Genomic DNA, 20864 nt, shown 5'->3' with positions numbered 1-20864 from the left:
CATGTACAGATGAGATGTGTTATACATGAAATATGTAAGTAATTTGGTTAGTTAACTATTTAGTACATCTGTAAAATTAAGGTAAATAATTGATTGATTTGATTAATTTGAATTCATCGATTGCGCCAAATACAGTGGAGTGCCGATTATTCGGGTGAAGAAAATGTAGACATAAGTTATTCTTGTGTTTTATCTAAGTTGCGTTCGTTCTGTGCTTCAGTGTTAAAGCCTCAAATACACGAAAAGGCCCTTTCGATACTTGCGCAACGAATTGCATGTTGACAGCTTGTAGCCGGATGAGTTTTGTATTGTGTTGGTGAGCCTCCTATATTACAGGGGTCGTGTGCATGACACCACTTACGGGTCGTAAACCAAGAATAGAACAATTGGTGCAATTAGTTATGGTAATTAGACAACAAAAGTTTTTTAACCATGACCCGGAAGATTTTGCTTAAATTTTGCTTCTCAATACCGCGATATAAGTCTTTGTTTTGACCAATGGTAGTATAGCATTCAGCCCTGTAAGCTTTTGTGCGCTCCTTTCACATACACTATCACACCCGTGTACGTACACGGCGCTACAGCTGTCAATCTTATTATTTGTTATTATTCCCATCGAATACGATTCTGCACCGACTGTGCTCAACCTGTTTGTTTGTTCTCTCTCAGTACTGGTGGCGCGCGGACGTACCGCTCGCGTGTGCCTTGTTGGTTGCTTCATTTTGAGGTTCTAAAGTAACGTAAAAACAATAGTTCACTCGCACACTGATTGCGCTTGCAGTAATAAAGTATCGGAAATTTAATTTGTGACCTTTCTAATGAACCAAAGGAAGGCTCACCTGTTTAGTTCTGGTGTATTCACGTACGGGATTTAAAGCCATGCGGTGAGGAAAGTCATTTACTTATCCCCCTATCCCCATAACCCTGTCGCCCCTTATCCTGCACTAAACAAAGAGTGAGTGCAGCGAGAGTGAAGTGGTGTGCAGCAAAAAGTGTGCGTGGTTTGTTTGCCATAAATTCCACCCTCCCGTTACTATGATAGCCACCCTCTTCCCCTCCCCCTTCCCCGCTTAACCCTTCCATTCACTATCGATCTCAGCCAACCGTTGTGACCCAGTGAGAAGAACGCACGTGAAAAGTGCGGGAGCCCACGGTTGCGTTTGTGTGTGAGTGCATGTGAGGTGCTGAGAGTCGTGTGCAAAAGGTGGAGGGGTGCAAAGGTGGTGCACGAAGAAGCAATGTGAGGCTTCCCCGAACCCCAAACGCATGTATCGCAATTTTCACACGACGTAAGCAAAGAAAAGGCCAAGCACAAGGCGGTGGGCTCGCTAATATTGGGCTGCGTGTTGTTTCGTGTTCTAGCTTTGGTGGTGTGTACGTGAGATGGATTGTGTGGCAAACAGTGAGCATTGAATTGTGAGTGCGTGAGACCGCCGGTCGGTGTCGTATTTCGCTTTTTCGCGCTGCAGTGTGCAATATTTGCGTAATAATACGGTCAAAGGTGGCTATGGAAACGCGTTCGGGTGTGCAGTGAAGATGTTGTCCATCGCTCTGACGTCACAGAACGCACGGCAGCGGGTTAAATGGTAGAATCGTTCACAAACACTACCAAACGTTGTGGAAGTGGAGTGGTCTTTTTTGGGCTCGACAACCTGGAACCTCACACACCTTTCCCGGAGTGAAAGGGTGAGAAGATAGGGAGAGTGAGAAGAAGAAAGTTAAATGCGGGATAATCGTATCCAACACCTCCACACGCACCGCCAGCACGCACAAGAAAGGCAAAACATAACCCCAAACATAACTATTGGTCTTATGTAGCTGTGCTTTTGACCACCTATCATCAATCTTATAGGCAAATGATCGGTTGTAACGCAAGTAAATCGGTTTTAACGCAATGTTTTCACCTTCCTGCCAGATTGATCGTCTCGCATCGTTCATCAGCCCCCTAAAGTGCAACCATGTCGTCGACGGAGCTGTACGTGAAGGTAAGTAAACGCACCAACTCGACAGTAGGGCTGGACCCTATCTGTAGGTGCACAATATTGTGTTATTAACTATTAATTCTTCATTTGCGTTTGTGCGGCACCAGAAGTGTGCGCCCGGAAGGGTGCGCTTGTACGGTTTCTTCGTTCCTTTAGACCGGATCGGGTATCGCGGGTTCTTTGGCTTCCAGTGTCGTGACTTGAACATCATACCTTCAGAACACGCCTTGCCGTCCACACGCTTTTCTTCTATTGTGGCTTTCGTTTCGCCACGGTACAAAACGGAACCGTCCAATGATACATCCGGAAAACGGTGCTTTTGGGGTGTTTGTGTGGACCACCGGGCGGAGTGTGTTGGTCGTTCCCGTGTAATACGTGTCCGACAGCAAAAGACCAAATAGCTAAGGTTGGGCCTATGTCCCCACTATTTTGGGGGGATATAGTGGGGGGGGGGGGGGGGGGGGGGGACGCTAATGTTTTGTCTACCGGATCTTAATGCGATGTGTAATTGAGAAGAGTTTCGTTGTGCAGGGTTTGTTGCCTTCCATTTAACGACACTATGCGAAGAAGGCCAACTAAGGTTCGAGCCAAACATGTACATAGTAATTGCAAAGAATTGGGGTTTGTTTGAAATAAAATATGAAGATTGATGGCATAAGCATTAGAAGATATTTGTTAGAATTGAGTATTTAAGATGTTCTTACGTTTTCTTAACATATAGCAAATGTCACTTGTATTACCTGCAATTTGATCTCCAATCAACTATTTAGCCTTTTTAATTCTCTGTAACTTAGAAGTCTCTTTCATGAACTGTAAATTAATCACTTTCATGTTGCAAAAGCTATGGCGAGAAATCAAGATCTACTGATCAAGATCTACTTGTTATCCAAAAGTAGAGACAAAACACACCTTTTTGCAAATGAATAGTGTAGGCTCTAGGGTTCGCTCTATCCACAAGCTTTTTGGTGCCAAATTAGCAAAGAATACTGCACACAAAATTGAACTCTCTTATTCTTCTCAATAGTTTACCTTCATTCGTGCGTCTTTGTTGGTTCCATTTAGCAACAAGCCGTAGGGAGAGGGGGCCGATTAAATAGCGTAATCGATGACGCACGTTTCTGGTTTGGGTTCAAATCTCGACTGAAAACCCTAAGGTTTTGAGTGATTCACCTATGGGAAATCAATGCCAAAAATGGATAGCCAAGTGGGCAAAAGACGTCGCAATAGTTACTTTTTTCACAATGATTGTAGACACGAGAAGTAGTGAGGGGTGGAAGGGAAAGGCATCAAAGATAACACATCCCCTCCCCCTGCTGTAGATGATGGTGGGGTATGAATCTGTAAATAATGCCTCCTTCGTGGAGTGAAATATTTTCGGGCACAACTTCTATCTCAAAAGAAGTCACAACGCATCGAAAAGTAAAACAATGTCATCTTGAGTTCCTGAGTTAGACCTGCTACTGTTGAGAGCAATACTGAGCCTGCAATTTGATATACTTTTGTCACCTTTATTTGACACGCAATGAATAGCTGTGATCGTGAGAGGTTGATAACATTTCCCCTAAAGTACGGGACAGCCCTTAACCTAGTTGTAGTTCATTATCAGCCACATTGTGCGAAGCATTGTCCTGATTTGCCACTGCAAACCTAATGTCTCGATTTGGAACCCCAATTTAGTGTATGTTATCGGAGGCCATAGTCTGGGTAGGTTCGAGCCGTAATGCCGAGTTTTATTGTAGTTCAGGTTAAAGTTTTCCTTCCCTAATTTCATTCCTGACACCCCTACATCTCCCACGATCGTTAACCGCTAAAATCGAAGCTAATTGGACACCCACCGAGACAGAGAGAGGTGGGATTTTGAGATTTGCGGAACAAACACTAGAGTGGGATAAAGATTATCACCATGCCGAAGGCTTGGCAATGAACTTTGCAGCGTTACTGTTATTTTCTTGCTTTGAACTACAAGGGACGCTGAGTCAAGCACGGTACAGCACTCGAGTGACACTTTCCCGAGGGCTCCACGTTGCCTGCTACGAAGTGGCTTCTTTCACCCGTGTTATGACACCGTTTTATCAATCGAATGGTTTGTGCCGTTTTCAATGCTTGTTTTCGGTGCGATGAGTAAGCACGCGACTGATAACAGCCGTAGGCAGAGAAAACAAACGGAAAAAAACTTAAAGTGGGACGAGTTCTTGTCCGGTTGTTGGGAACACCGATCGAAAGTGGATCTAAGTTACATGGCTTCGTAATTAGTTCAATAAATAGTTGGTTGTCAAATATTGTTTCGTTGGTGGTGAACGTCACTAACATTCATGTTTTTGTCAGACCTCAAATTGTAATAAAATAGCTCTGTTATCAAACTTTCACTCAAAGCCCATACTTTGCTAGCAATTTTTTTTTAAATGAAAAGCAACTCAATAAACAATTAAATCCCACTGCGGATGACTTAATGATCGCTGACTCATTTGTAGCTTAATCCATTTCCGAATGACTGTGGGAACCGGCACTTAATAAATTGTAGTCTTCCTCCCGTTCCGTGTCAAATGGCAGTTGTAACCTTTTCTGCGTGAGGTGCTAACCCTTATCAAATCTTTCACTCCCTCCTCTCTGCACGGCATGACTCTGCCATCCAACCCGTCTTCCATGGTGGAAAAAGCAGGTCACTCCAATAGCTAGAATGTGAGAAGCGTTGTGACCCATTTATACGGGCGGGCCATGCCGTTCGACGTTTACCTTCCGGACCGAGCACGAGTTGGGGTCGACACGTAGAAAATAAAAGCACAACCTTCCCAATTTATGCTCCACGAAGAACTTTCTTACGACAACAACTGTGAGGGAAGGAGAAAACACTGCATTGCCTCTGTTTGGGTTGGTTCAGGTCTGGATGATCGTAATCGCCTATCTACCCCCTCCAACAAGCCTCAAGCGGAGTCTTTAATAGCCCTTCTCTAGACCTACGCAAAGAAATTGTTCTCTGAGTCGCTTCAGCTGTGAGGTGCACCCACTACAACCAGTAGCTTTAGAAAAACTCTTAAAACAGACGGAGAATGAGAGGTTTTTGAGCTTGAAACACATCTTTGTTGTGAACAGCGAAGGGAATAGGTTTACCTTTGTTCCGGACACGGTAGCCTCCACGCTGCTGTCGCAATCACGTGTAGCCACCGGTACGGTATGGGTGGAAAGAGTTGGCACCGAAAGCGGTGGAATAATAGATGCGAAAGCACTGCCAGCCACACGAGATCTCGGCTGGGTCAAACTGGGTGGTGGCACGATCGTGAAATAGTTCTGCAATCGCGCACTAGGTAGGTGTTGCCGCTGGGGTGCATCGACCATAACCTCACCCGATCGTTTGCCGATCCATACCCGCGTTGCCTTGTTGACCTGTCCTTGGCTTTGCTGCGGTTGGACGAATGATGATTGCGGCAGATCGCATGGATAATGCCGGGTGCCTCCGGTGGAAAGCTAACCGCAATAGCACGGGTACGTCCTTACAGCAGCCACGCCGGATGATCGCTTCTGAGGTGGTCTATCTTCGGGGTCACCAAACCGTGTCTAAACGGTTCGACAGTGTGTCGGTCGATTTCGAAAGGGTTTGTTGTGTCTATTCGGTTTTCGGCTTGCAGCAAAACCGTCGTACACGATGCATCTGTACGATCATCTTAAATGCTTCATCACGTTTACATACTTAGGCTGGTTGTTGGGAATATCCGTGAGGTACAAGGGTGTATATTATAAGGGCATAAGAGTGTATATTATCCAATTTTGTTTAAGATGTCGAAGTAGTTGAACGATTTATTAATTCATGTAACGAAACGTTATAACTAGCTGTTTGGAAATTATACCACGAATAAATGTTGAATGATTAATTTATTTGTTAACAAATCTGTACATTTATGTACATTATTAAAAAAAAATACACATTCACTTTATTTTTTGTTCATTCCCGCCATGCTTATCAAATTGAATCCATATGCCACGGTTGACACCTGCGTTGCCTTGTTCTGCTGCTTGTACGCCGTATCGTGGGTTTCTTTTTTATCAGCAATACACGTAAGATGAGTAAACCCTGAGCATCTGACGTAACGGTTAGACGCTATCAGTGAGTAAATAACGTCCCCAGTACAACACATGCATGCTGCTCGATGTCGTGGTCGTTTTTAGAAGGGGGGTTTGGATGAATGTTGTCGTCGTGGCATTGAGTGGCTTTCTAGACGTGCATTGCCAAATTCCACCCTCACGCTTTAATATGGGGGTCATAGGGTATGCGAAACTGGCAACGGTACGAGAGTAACAGCACACAGGAGGATTTTGGGTTTTGTTTTGTTACAAACGACGACAGCAAACTTACGTTGGGTAGCGAATTTTATTGGACGTATTTTCCTCCCCACCTGGTGGCCAATCGTTACGTCGACAAGTTGTTTTTTTTGCTAAGGTTTTAAAATTCTGTCATGGAGCACCCCAATTTTATTGGATTAGGATCGTCGTGAACTTCATCCTCTCCGCCATCTCCTGGAATGGGGAGCTGCCAGGGTCATGTTTCATCATTAATGAATCGACCATGAACTTGACATTCAAATGGAGAGAAATGGAAAGGAACAACGACTGCCATTCCCATAGATGCGTACGGTAAATCGATACGTAGATGAGAGTTTTATCCTCCGCGGATACAGTCCTTCGTCCTTTGCCGGCGGCGAGAGCGTGATTTGAGCGCGAGAGAGAAATCTTTCGGGTAGGAAGTTGCATTTTCGGAAAACCCTCAGACTGCAAGGCGCTGGCGCAAGGTTTTCCGACGAGCAGCACATTTTACCACCATATGTTTTTGACTGCAGGCAGCTGTTGATGTTCAGCTGAATTCTGGACGGTACAAAATGTTAGTAATGGGATAACGATATTATTATTACACTGATCTTATTTAATGAGTTGAAAGTTGTTAAAATACTCTGGATTAGCCAATCAAAGGGTACGGCTCAAAGTATTAAAATTATCACACCCAAAATCCTTCTCAAGGGTCTGGAAGATGGGAAGATGATGTAAAAGCAGCTATACTCTTTCCATAAATAGATTTTAAGGTATTAGACAATATTACAGCATAGGTGAAACTGCAGATCGTAATTAGCTCCTGGCATTCCCACCAAGCCCGCTTATCGGAATGACAAGGACAACGAGAATGACGTCACAGACCATGCGGTGCTTAACGTCACAGGCCCTTAATCATTATCATGCAGTATTGGTGGATGGAAAACTCTCGGGATTTTGTATTGCCTCCTAGGGGTATTGCCTCAAAGTTATTCAACCTATCATGGGTTATAAATCAAGACCGTTCACAGCATTGATGTTGACATAGATGATGCAGGCAAACCAACCTGTTGCAAATTTCACAGACATTTTTACAAAACATTTATAGTTCCATCATTCACATGCAGGGTGTTCAATAGCTTTGAATACAAATTTACATCGTACAAGTACTCGCCATTATTCGTGCCCCATGTTCACATTCTTGTCTGTTAATGGGGCAGATCATACCATAAGTTAGAGAGCATAAGCTTTCAGCCTGTATCTGTCAAATAATCCATTTATCGGTCTGTATCATTCTGTACGGATTCGTAAAGAGCAATGCATTTTGACCTAAAACATGATACAAGGGATCATTTTTTCGGAACTACAAGTTGAGAAAAATCTATTGAAGTTTAGAAATTTATCTTGGAATTCATTCCTTTTTATTCGACAAGAACGGCCAGGCCGTATTGCTCTGAGTCCATCTGAAACAGTATATAAATCTGATTAAAATAATCCTTTTTTAGTTGTTTTCGTTTAAAATTTTAGTTTACATTTTTAGCATACGAAACATGGTCTACCCCTGTTCAGACTAGCTAGCAAAATGGCTTTTTACAACATTTGTCGAGCAGCTGACCGAACCATTTATTAGGAAAACAATCTAATTCTTCTATACTTGGCTTAACTTGTCATTTGTATTGGGAGTTGTAAACGGTTAAGCTTGTAAACGTCAAAACACTTACAAAAAAAAACTGGTTTAGAGTATGATTCTAGCCAATGTTGTTAGTTTTTCTATACATAATCACTTTAAAATGTACAGGGTTTCTGTCAGTTGTTGTTCTTCCGCAGGAATCAACAGAAAGAGGTTGAGGCACAGATTTTCCGTTGCAGTCTATCAAGAATTCATTCGCGGACAATTCCCTTGGTATACTATGAGAAACAACGTCAAAATCAACACGACACACTTTAACACTTAGTTTTTGTGTGCAGGTTGTTGCCTCCAGTCTTCTAAACCTCGTACGGAGATTAACACTTCTTGTTCACCAGAATGTACGGGGTATTTGGTCCAAACCTGATTTCTGATCGATTTAACCAACTTTTTGGACAGAACTTGTTGGACTCCAAGCTGCGCTTGAATTGAATCCTATGGACTTTTTGTTTGGTTCTGTATGATGTCGATTCTCAACGAATACAGGGAACAAATCGATGTCCCTGCAAGCATGTGCACACCAATGCAAGACAATAAACTCAAATCCTGGACAAACCCTGAACACTATATATACCCTGTATATCTCTGAGGCATGGAATCTGTCTAAAATTGATAAAAACCAGAACGTTTGTAAGGAAAATGCTCAGTCGAATTTTGGGCAACGCTTGTATGGAGCTATCAGGAAGTCGCTATGACATTGAGCTTTATTATTAAACGACGATTTCAATGTAGCGATTTCAGCGCACTGTGCTTTGATCATGTCACGAGAATGACATTATACAACCCAGATCGAAAAATTGTTTTTACCGTCCACATCGTGGAGTAGTAGTAGCGTTGATGTGGCTGCCAAAAGGACACAGATCATGTATTGATTGACGATGACGCTCGATCGTCAGCAGTTCAAAAGACTCTTGAAACAGACGATGCGTATGATAAGTTGGTAAATAAGTAACTAACTTTACACATTTTTTTGATTCTTATTGTCTTTATCGATTATAATCTCATTGGTAAATACAACGATTTCCTGCATATGTTTTCAAACCTCAAGAATAACCACTTAATGGTTATTAGTTTATCGATTTCGCTAAAAAATTAGCCTGCATGTTAAAGACAACGGTAGTCTCCTCGAGAGACGTAATCCATACCGTACTGCATATGTGTGCCTGTGCCATGGATACACTTTTCCTGCCTATATTATTGTTATCGTTGGTGAAATTCAATCCTCCGTACCGTGATGTCGCAAAGCAATGCGGATTTAGTGCTTAAGCTAGGATTCGAGAACTGAAGGCGACCCTCTACGACATGAAGCATTTGTAACTGGAGCCTCAAAGTAGCATTTGCACAGTTCACCGAATCCATCGCTGTACAGTGAAGAAGTTTGCTATGGTCAAGGGATAGGCTAATTACATACTTTGTTCTTTCCGTACGTTTGAGACACGCTCTGTTTTGCTGTGAATGAAGGCAAGTGGAAAAATAAGAGATAGAAACGCCCCGCCCCGATGACTCGAGGAGGGGTATATTTATCGGTCCCGAGTATGGCGCGAGACGTGACAAATTCTATGCCGAATGCCGTTTTCGACACTTTCCAAGACGTATTGGTCGATACGCGGCAGGGCGTCCCTGGACTAGTTCTCTGAACACCGGACGGCAGCGAAGCATGGCATAGAACGAAGTCTGGTGGATTCTATCTGCGAAACGTAACGGCAGGGCACAACGCAGCAACGGATCAATGAGTTTCAGCTTCATGCTGATTAAGCTCAGGAAAACTGATATGATGGTCTATGGGTAGTTTATTTTAAATGAATATTAAAAAATGTTCTAAAATGGTGATATTTAACCACAATCTTTTACGTATTTATTGTAACTGCAATGTTCCTCAAAATTAGATACTAATCTTTTTTCCTTTCTTTCATGTTAGGATGCTCGCGTATGGATTCCACATCCGGAAACGGTATGGGAAGGCGCGGTCGTTGCCGAAGACTACAAGCAGGATGATAAACAGCTCAAGCTAGTTACCGACCGTGGCGTACCGCACACGGTACAGCTTCAAAGTGCAGTCGATCTACCCCCGCTACGGAATCCGACCATCCTAATTGGGCAGAATGATCTCACGGCACTATCGTACCTACACGAACCAGATGTGCTGTACAATCTGGAGGTTCGGTTCTGTGACCGACAGGCCATCTACACGTACTGCGGTATTGTGCTGGTTGCCATCAACCCGTACGCCGAGTTGCCACTATATGGAGCCGATCTGATCCGAGCGTACCGAGGGCACGCAATGGGTGAGCTGGAACCGCACATCTTTGCAGTGTCCGAGGAGGCGTACGCTAAGCTCGAGCGGGAAAAATGTGACATTAGCATCATCGTGAGCGGTGAATCGGGTGCCGGCAAGACGGTGTCAGCAAAGTACGCGATGCGATACTTTGCCGCTGTTGGTGGTAGCGAGTCGGAGACGCAGATCGAAAAGAAGGTACTCGCCAGCAGTCCCATCATGGAAGCGATCGGAAATGCGAAAACTACCCGGAACGACAACAGTTCACGGTTTGGCAAATTCACGAAGCTGCTGTTTCTGAACAACCACTCTATGGCGTTGACTGGTGGCACGATGCAGACGTATCTGTTGGAGAAGTCGCGCGTTGTGTTTCAGGCACCGGGCGAACGGAACTATCACATCTTCTATCAACTATGTGCCGCGCGCGATCAATGGCCCGAGCTGATGCTGGATCATCAGGATAAGTTTCATTTCTTAAACCAAGGCGAATCGCCCAACATTAACAAACTTTCGGATAAGGATCAGTTTGAGGATACGCTGACCGCGCTCAAGACGCTCGGTTTCGATGATGCGGAGATAGGCGATATAATGAAGGTGATCGCATCGGTACTACATCTGGGTAATGTAGTGTTCAACCACAGACAGAAAAGTCAAACGCAGGAGGTGGACAGCGAAGCGTGCTCGATCGCTAGCAACGATCTGCATCTGAACGTTGCCTGTGACATTCTGCAGCTTGATCGGGCGGAGCTGCGAAAGTGGCTGGTGACGAGACAGATCGAGTCGATGAACGATAGCGTACTGATTCCCATGAACAAGCAAACGGCAGAAGCGACCCGAGACGCCCTGTCGAAGCACATCTATGCGGAATTGTTTCAGCACATTGTTCAGAAGATCAACCGAAACTTGGCTGGCAGCAAGAAGCAGACCTGTTGTTTCATAGGTTAGTATTAAGTTTCAGTCAGTTCTTTTGGGTGAGCCCATTTCTCAACCTCAATACCCTTCCTTTTTCAGGTGTTCTCGACATCTATGGCTTTGAGACGTTCGATATCAACTCGTTCGAGCAGTTCTGCATTAACTACGCAAACGAGAAACTTCAGCAGCAGTTTAATCAACATGTGTTTAAGCTAGAACAGGAGCAATATCTGCGGGAAGGCATCGAGTGGAAGATGATCGATTTTTACGACAATCAACCGTGCATTGATCTGATCGAGTCGAAGCTTGGTATTCTGGATCTGCTGGACGAGGAATGCCGAATGCCGCGGGGCAGTGACGAATCGTGGGTTGGCAAGCTGATGGAAAAGTGTAGCAAGTATAAACACTTCGACCGGCCCCGGTTCGGTACGAGTGCGTTCCTCATCAAACACTTCTCCGATACGGTGCAGTATGAGTCACGAGGCTTTTTGGAGAAGAACCGTGATACCGTATCTCGGGAGCTGGTGAGCGTGCTGAAAGCGTCCGGTATGCGTTTGTGCCAGAGATTAATGGAAGAGGGCCACGCGGATGTGGATGCAAAAACACCGACGGCTGGTGTTAAGATTATGGTTAGTGCGGCAAGAAGTCAGGTACGTACGTTTGCATATGAATGAAGATTTTTATGGTTTTTGGTTGTTTTTTTTTCATTTCGTTTCATGCTTTACATACATTTCATGCTTCATGTTGTTGTGTCACAATTCTGTAATGTCGTGTGTAAATACTCTAATGCGCTATTTCCCGCTTGTTTTGTGGTGTGTTTCTGCCTCGTATTGTTCCCGCTGCAGCAGTCGGCGGAAAAGAAGAAAAAGGTTAGTTGGTTAAGCCATGTGATAGTTCGTAATGATGCTCTGTTGTATCGTCGGTTCATCAACTCATGAAATAGTTCGTAGATTTTCACGCTTAGAAGAGTTAATATTTAATGCAAAGGATTCTAAATAGGAAATCAGTAATGAATTGCAATACCTCAAGAATTTTAAGGATACCACGGAGAGTGATAATCAACGCTCGATGTACATTAATAGATATTTATTGTTCTTGTTTAATACCATGCTCTTCACCCAGCCGCTGACTCAGAAACAGCAAAGAAAAACCGTCGGTTCTCAGTTCCGCGAGAGTTTGACGCAGCTGATAACGACGCTACACAACACGACACCACATTACGTGCGCTGTATTAAGGTATGAGAACACTTTCGAATGGCTAACACAATTACGATTCTACCTCGTCATCGGATTCACTGTTGATTGTGGCTTCTTACTTCACCTTCATTCCAGCCAAACGATGACAAGGCACCGTTCAAATGGGAAGCACCAAAGATCGTTCAACAGCTGCGCGCTTGTGGTGTGTTGGAAACGGTACGCATATCCGCCGCCGGTTTCCCATCGCGCTGGAAGTATGAAGATTTTTACGAACGTTACCGGTTGCTCTGCAAACGGCTGCAGATCGTCGACTGGCACGTGAAGGCTACCTGTACGAATATTGTGCGCAACTGGCTTCACGATGAGGACAAGTATCGGTTGGGCAACACGCAAATCTTCTTCCGCGCTGGTCAAGTTGCGTATTTAGAGCAGGTGCGAAGTGACACGAGGAAAAAGCACATCATCGTAGTACAGTCGTTGATTCGCCGGTTCATCTGCAGGAGGCGGTACTTGCGGTTGAAACAGACTGCGCTTGGTTTACAGCGACACGCTCGTGGCATGTTGGCTAGAAAGTATGGTGAAACGATATTTCACTTAACTTGGTTTGTAATAAAATATAAACTTTTCTTGTTTTTTTAGACGCGCCGATAATCTACGCAAGAATCGTGCTGCCATCGTCATTCAACGCTACACACGCGGTTGGTTGCAGCGCAAGAAGTATCTTCAGATACGGAAAGCTGTTTTGGGACTCCAAACCCGTGCACGTGGTTACATGGCTCGGCGCAAGTTCCACGAGGTGCTGGATAACTATAAGGCCACCCAGATACAACGTTTCTGTCGCGGTTATTTGGCCCGTCGTCGATACCGGGCTCGGTTGGCAAATATCATCAAATGTCAGTCTGCCATACGGCGCTTCCTTGCGCGGCGTGCTTTCAAGAAGCTGAAGGCCGAAGCGCGCACCGTGGCACACATCCAGAAGATGTACAAGGGTCTCGAAAACAAGATCATTGAGCTGCAGCAGCGGCAGGATGTCCTATCAAAGGAAAATGTTGCCTTGAAGAAGCAAAACGCTGAGGTTGTGGAGATGCGCCAGAAGCTGGAAGGCATGAAACGGTTAGAGAACGAGCTTAAGCTGTTACAGCTACAGTTGGTCCAGAAGGATGAGAAACTGATGCTCTCGATAAGACAGCTAGAAGGCGAGCGTGATGAAAAGATGCAACTGCTGGAAGAGAAGCAGCGTGAAGAGGAAGACCGCCAACGGGAACGAGAGGCGTTTGAACAGGAACTTGCAAAGGTTCGCCGGGAGGTAACGGAGATTAGCGCCGTTACGCAGATCGAACGTGCCCGGTTGGTATCGCAGGCGGACACAGAAGAGATACACGCGGCCTACCAGCGCACGGTGAAGGATAAGGATGCACTAGAGAATGAGAATCTGTCCCTCCGACAGGAAGTTCGCCGGCTGCAGCGCATTATGGCGGATTCGCATGAGCTTAAAACTCATTCACGTTCCGTCAGCAATGCGTCCAGCACGAACGAAGAGGATTACGGCTACACGTCCGGTAGGAACACGCTGGACATTCGGCGCGCATCGCCCCATCCATACGAAGGTGATGTCGGCAGTAGCCTCGCAACTGGCGCTAGTGGTGGGAGCCTTACTCGGGGGGCTCAGCGCAGCGGCAGTGGTTCTGTTAGTAGTAATTATAGCGTTAGTAGTACAATTGTCGCTAGTCATGGTGAGCGGAAGGATGAGAAGAAACATCCTTTCGTTGATTACGAACGGGTGTACCGAACACCGCCCGATTCAATCGGTATGCTGAAAGGTGAGAATGTCGCTGGGAGGTCGTTATGTCGACGACGACTCTGCCTAGTGGATGTGGTTTAATCCTTACTAATCTTATGAAATGTTGTATCCTCAGATTGAAATCTAATTATTGCGATTTGGTGGAAGGCGTTTGAGATCAGGGTTTAAGATTGCTGCTTTCAATTGTGTCCTTTTTCATTGTTCCCTTTTAACATGAGTGATATTTTAACCAACTCTATTATAAGTAACGATTAACAGAAGATCCTTATCGTAGACGAGATACTAACTAAGATACTCACAGGTAGACGAAGAAGAAACCATTATTCTATTCTATGACTTATATTTTACCGTTTTATAACATGTTAAGACTTCTATTAACCATACTAGCATCAATTTCTTTTGCCCGTACTAACGCTATTAATCACACTAACACTCAAAGCATAATTTGCATCAATTACTCACTTACGATTTTACCTCTTTTAGATCCTTCGGATTCGACTGTAGGTGATTCGCCGGAAAAGGACCAAACGGCCATCATTTTACGCATGCGAAAACTGTTCGAGGAAGAGAAATCTAAGAGCGATCAACTACGTAAGGAGCTAGCCCGGTTAAAGAAGTCTTCCACCTTCAGCACTGAAGACTCAATCCGCGCCTCTGAACTGGAGGTGGAGAATGAGAAGCTGCGCCAGGATTATAACCTACTGCGCAACAGCATTAAACGTGGCGTTGAGTCGCGCGAAATGGACGCTCAGTACGGTGCGTTGCAGGAGGAGCTGAAACGCCGCCGTGAAGAGTGTATATCACTGAAGGCGGTCCTAGCACAGCAGAGCCAATCGTTGCGTTCGCTAGGTCAAACAACAAACGGTGAAACCAGCCTGCGGATACACGACGAAGGTGAACTGATGGAAGCGTTCCAAGCGCAAAAGCTGGTTAACCGGCAGCTGGAGTCGGAACTGCGCGCTATAACGGATGCAAACAACGAAACGCTTGTGGAGAACAATCGCATCATCGATGGGCTGAAGTCGGAGAATGGAGAGCTGCAAACGATTTTACAACAGCGCGTAGAGCAGGTTGGGGAAGAGGTCGACTTGGAGACGGTGAGACAGAACGAACAGTATCTGCGGCATGAGCTGAAGAAATCGACTGCTGCCTATGTGGAGCTGCAGGAGCAGTTGAATGAGCTGCTGGGGAAGAATACTGAGCTGCTGAAGAAAAACAACATCTTGTCGAACCGGTTGCGTGATCATGGTTTGAACGATTCCATACTGATGAACGATGAGTTCCACAGCATGGTGGCGGTGGTGAAGAAGGAAACGCAATCGTCCCAGGGTATACTGAAGTATCGGCAGGAGGATGAGAGTAAGATCATGCAACGATTGGTGACCGATCTGAAACCGCGTGTGGCAGTGACACTTGCACCGAGTTTGCCCGCGTACGTAGTGTTTATGTGCATCCGGTACACGGATCTAGTCAATATGGATCAGCTTGTAAGGTCGCTGTTGACTCGCTTTGTACAGATGATAAAACGACTGTACCGTGGAGCGAACTCGGTCGAAGTACGCGTCATGTGGCTGGCGAATACGCTCACGTAAGTATACACGGCGCTGTTAGACGCGTTGGCATGGTGTTCTATTAATGATTTTACCACATTCTATTCGCAGCCTGCATAATCTAATGAAGCAGTTCGGTGGCTACAAAGATTACATGAAATACAACACGGACGTGCAGAACGCGCAGCAGTTGAAAAATTTCGATCTAGCCGAATATCGTCAGGTGATACACGAAACGATTGTCTCGATGCACAGTGTACTGATAAGACAGATACAGGAGAGCATTAAGCAGTACATTGTGCCGGCCATTTTACACCACGACGAAACGGCACGCGGCAAAAGCCGTCGCACGATGTCGCTCGATATCTCGCCGGAGCAGGGTCGTTCGGAGCCAGAACTACTCGTGCAGCAGCTAGACTGTCTGTACAATCATCTGAGCAGCTTCGGGCTGGAGGGATGCTACATCGAACAGATCTTTAAGCAGCTGATGTACTACATATGTGCCGTGTCGGTGAACAATCTGATGCTGCGCGGTGATTTGTGCATGTGGAAGACGGGCATGAAGCTGCGATACAATATGGGCTGTTTGGAGGGATGGGTGCGCACGATGAAGATGGACCCGGACGTAATGAAGCCGTTCTTGCCGCTCAACCAGATCTCATCAATACTGCAGGCACGCAAATCGGAGGAGGATGTGCCTACGCTATTGGAGTTGAGTACGGCACTATCGACGGCACAGGTCTTAAAGGTAATGGTATTGGATGCACTTTAATGAAAAAGATGGTAAATAATGCTTTGTTTCTGTTGTTTTGCTCGCAGATCATCAAATCCTATAAGACGGATGATTGTGAAAACCAGATCAAGCCGGCATTTATCGAAAAGCTGACCAAACAGTTAAACCTTCGCTCGGAACAGGGTGAATCGGATACGTACATGATGGCGGAAGATATCGTTAGTCCGCTGGTGGTGTTGTTCAAGTACAGTGAAATCAATCTGGAAGAAATCGACCTACCGCCCGAGCTGAATCTGGAGGGACTGGTTACCAAGATCTAGATTACTTAGTTCGTTAAACAATCCTATTCTACTGTTAGAAAACGCTCCGATTCCTTGCGCGATTTTTACTGGAACTCATGTATTGCTACACTATGTTAAGATTGTTAAAACTATTGAAACAGTGCCTAGAAGCGAGAATGGGCACTATTTGTTATTTGAAAGTTGTTGTTTTACTTCAGTCTGACTGAAGGATGCTATAAGTGATCGTGTTATCTATGAATGCGGTAGTAGAACAAAATTACCTGAAAGAAGTGCAATTGGAGCTTTTTTATTGCTTTCTTTCGAAACAAACAATCATTTCTCAGACGTGTGATGGAAGTAGTTCAGCCAACACTGATCGATCCATGTTTGTAAGGTTTTTCGTTAAGTTTATAAAACTGTCGAAAGTGAAGCTATTATAAGCGTGCGTTGGTGATGGTTTTCTGTTGTTAGTATAGCAGGTATGACTGAACTAGATGGGACTTTTTGCGAAACGTGTGTGCCTAATCCTGTGAGCGGTAAGAGTGATTGACGAAGGACGAGAATGGAAAGAATGCATATGTTTAGTTTATTGATTGTAAGAACCGTTTCTATTACGTTCCTGACCCGTACTTGTGAGATTTGTTGACCAAATGGACGGGAAGGAGGGTGAAAAGGGACTCTAGAATCTAAAGCATTTCAAATAACTTAACACACACACACACTTGCATTTGAAAAAGTGAGCGAATAGTGTATTTTTTCGGTAGAGTTAGAACTATTTAAAAGGAACGAAGCATATAAAGTATATTTACACCAACGTACATCGAGCATGTGTAATAAGTTGTATATCTAAATTATCCACAGTAGAAAATGGACTAAAGATAGGATATATATTAATACACGAGAACTTGATGAATGATCATTAGGGTGAAAAAAACTGAACAGCAATGAGCTAGAAAACATGCTTAAAACAACAATAAATAGTTCAATGTATTGTATTAGAAGGACTGTCTCGGAGGTGATGATGAAATACCTGCATCATATGTAACAACACGCTTCATTAAACGGATAGATTTATGTAGACGACCACTATATAGTTGCATTTGAAGGGTAGCAGTGGAATGCACAGTAAGTTGGTGTTCCACTGCTGATCCTTAGTATTAAATAAATGTTAGAGTTTCATGAAAAGCAGAGCAATACACAATCGGGTAGCACTGTAGGATGTATTCGTATTGATGACATTGATTGATCACAATATTTGTAAATAAAATTAAATTTTACCAAAACCCATCCTTCACATGTAACATAATAATCAATTATACTCGTTTTAGGCTGCTGTTGACCTTACGCCGCATGAACTTGACCATCCCAATGCAAACTTTGGAGGAATAATTGCGCTAACCTTCTCGTTGGGTAACACACCCCTATAAAAAAGAGCGCGAAACACTTCACGATGCACGCCTTATGCACCTGACCATAGAGTGGAAGCGACTGTTGGACGCTGCCATGGAAAAAAACGTGTTCGAATTAGATGCCTAATTAGTACACCGGCACCCGCTTAAGGTGCCCACCGTGCGCATATTAGCGCGATGGGTAGAGAATCGATAATGCATTGTTTACTACCAGGCCACTCTTGTGCTTGGATCGAACAATGTAGTATGCAAATGATACACAAATCAACCGTTGGTAGATTACACCACACGCTCATGCACACATGGATGGAGTGCGTCATCCCTGCGAAGATGCGGATGCACATGCCACGCGTACGTTCCTATTGAACATTCCCAGCACCAATTAGACACTTTGAAGCAGTTATTTAAATTAAAATCTGATCAAACGATGACGAGTTTATTAAAATTGTTCAAATGCTATGTTTCGTAACTGCTGGAACATTTCCTTGCCAAACAATTCCGTTCCGTTTGGCAGCAATTAGTGAACCATTAGCAATTAGGCGAGTGCGAACAGTGCGTGGAGAACTTTGACAGACTGCCATTAGACGGATGCGTGTAAGATTCAGGGAAATTGGTCGAAATTGCGTACGTTTTAGCATGCGAACGTTTTTCTACGTAATCGCGTAGATTGTAATGGTGTGGTGCATTCTAAAGGGAAATAAGTGTTTAGGGAAATTTTCCGTTAGCTGTAAAATGTTGTTTCTTATGCACGTGTGGTCTAATTAGCGAAGTTCCGTTACATTTTTAATTACACTTCTCATAGCATATCGTTCTGGGAGAAACTATTCTTTCGTATTGCAGTAATGTGAATCACATGTTTTAACATATTACTTACAGATACGATCATCGATCAGTAAAACTCTTAGTATATTGTTTATGCTCTTTTTATTAGAAAAAAAGAATAACCATTATGTACAAAAGTTTCCAGTTTATGTTTTTTTTGTTTCATTGTTTCCTCTATCGAACGGCAGCGTTTTGGTTTTTCTTTGTTTGTTTGTATAAATATAAACGTTAATACAATAGTACTGGAACAAAACTAGCAACACCGAAACGGATTAGAAGCTCGGTATCGTTACCGAAATGGGGTAGGAAACGTTAACATAAGAACAAAGAGAGGTACTTGCGATTTGCTTAAACAAAGAGTTGAGTCAAGTTTGTGATTGGAAAGGTTAATCTTTAGAAGTATCGACCGGAAGAGGTACGAGAGATTACAGTAAAAAGGGGACGACGGACAGTGGTGAATGGGTTTAGGTTGCTGTTCCGGTGAGACAGATCAATGCGTTGCGTTACTTATCCGGGTGCGTGATGGCAATGGCGTAATGGGTGTTTTAGCACACTCGCTTAGTACCAGTAGCCTCCGTACAGTCCTCCGTAACGGTAGTACGGGTAGCCTGTTGCGAGAGAGAAAAAAACACAGATTAATACAACCCTGCTGCTGACGTTGTGTCCGGTAACTCACGACCCCATCCATAGCTGTAAGCGTATCCAGGGTACGCATATCCACCGTATCCCGCGTATCCCGGGTAGCCGTAGTAACCGTAGCCGAACGAGGAAGCACCCTTCAGATCCTTATCGTCGGCACCGGCCTCCAGTTCGTCCGCTGCATCGGCTGCGGCCGCTGGTCGGGGCTCGATCGGTTGCCGGACTGCAGCCGGTTGTTGCGGAGCAGGGATGGCCGACACGATCGCAACGAGGGCGACGAGGGCGAAGAACAGGGTCTGTGTATGATAGAAGCATTGGTTTATAAAGGTAAGTTGTTCTACAATCGGTTTTATGAATAGCAACTTAATATTGAATGGTAACTATACTTATTTTCATTATGAAAATTTTGTTATCAAAAATGTGAATTAACTCGTTTATAGGTAACAGAGGAGTAAAAATCATCATTCGAAAACAAAGCAATCAAGTAACTGTTGGAGTAATCGGGAAGGAAATTTACAGGTATATTTATAAAGAAAATAGTTTGAAGGAAGTTTCCCTTTTCTACTGATTGTTTAAGGTATACTTCATTGTATAGGAAGTGAGCGACGAACCCCTGATCTCTTGTATTATTCACATTTAAAAACTGTTCTTCGAAACCCTAAAAAGCCCTGGTACTGTTTTATAATACAAACACTCAAATACAACATGCTAAACTGAAGTACTGCACTAGAAAACAAGCAGGAATTCAAACAACGACCGAATTCGAACAAAAGACTTCAACGACGAAAAACGGTACAAAAATAAGCGACGAACCCACATCACTTGGGACCATTTTTGTTCTTGCATTGTCACAATCACTTGACACTAATTTTAATTGTGTTAAACCACACACTTTTACACACAAAAAAACACTTACAGCTTTGAACGATGCCATTGTTTGGGTAGTGGTTTTGGTTATTGCTTTGGTTTATGCGCAACAGAACGCGTTGTGTCACTTCCTTAGTGAAGCTGTGCTGCCACCGTTTTGAAGGCGTTTCGAGAACTGACTGACGACCAATCGGTTATCCGGTGCGCTTATATACACGCCAGCATTAACCTCGCCAGCGTAGATGCAGCATGATGTGTTCTAGCCATGGGGTAACCGCGTTATCGGTACGCGTCGCATTCCGGTTCGGAGTGGGAGACGCGAAGCTTCAGCACCAGCAAGCGGACGCATGGTGTTTTTCGGTTTGATTAGTGGCACCGTTTACCACTCCCCGCTGTCGGATGTACAGAGTGGA

The 20864-nt window shown here is 44.3% G+C and overlaps 2 protein-coding genes across 2 annotated transcripts; one reads left to right on the top strand and one right to left on the bottom strand.

Moving 5' to 3' along the window:
* The first annotated feature begins 1958 nt into the window (after positions 1-1958).
* LOC128715561 (unconventional myosin-Va) lies at positions 1959-16753 on the top strand. The gene is made up of 9 exons (XM_053810466.1): positions 1959-1985; positions 9884-11180; positions 11252-11802; positions 12275-12388; positions 12485-12921; positions 12989-14169; positions 14634-15738; positions 15812-16448; positions 16520-16753. Exons 1-9 carry the CDS (start codon positions 1959-1961, stop codon positions 16751-16753), a joined length of 5583 nt encoding a protein of 1860 aa, XP_053666441.1.
* Positions 16754-19503: 2750 nt separating this feature from the next.
* LOC128715204 (programmed cell death 6-interacting protein) lies at positions 19504-20518 on the bottom strand. Its single transcript, XM_053810087.1, has 3 exons — positions 20501-20518; positions 19622-19880; positions 19504-19553 (listed from the first exon to the last, which is right to left on the bottom strand). The coding sequence occupies exons 1-3, from the start codon at positions 20516-20518 to the stop codon at positions 19504-19506; spliced, it is 327 nt and encodes a 108-aa protein (XP_053666062.1).
* Between the last annotated feature and the right edge of the window lie 346 nt (positions 20519-20864).

This window comes from Anopheles marshallii, chromosome 3, assembly GCF_943734725.1.
Source record: "Anopheles marshallii chromosome 3, idAnoMarsDA_429_01, whole genome shotgun sequence".
NCBI classification, from domain to species: domain Eukaryota; kingdom Metazoa; phylum Arthropoda; class Insecta; order Diptera; family Culicidae; genus Anopheles; species Anopheles marshallii.
The sequence above is the reverse complement of the archived record's forward strand: the minus strand, read 5'-3'. Positions and strand labels throughout refer to the sequence as shown.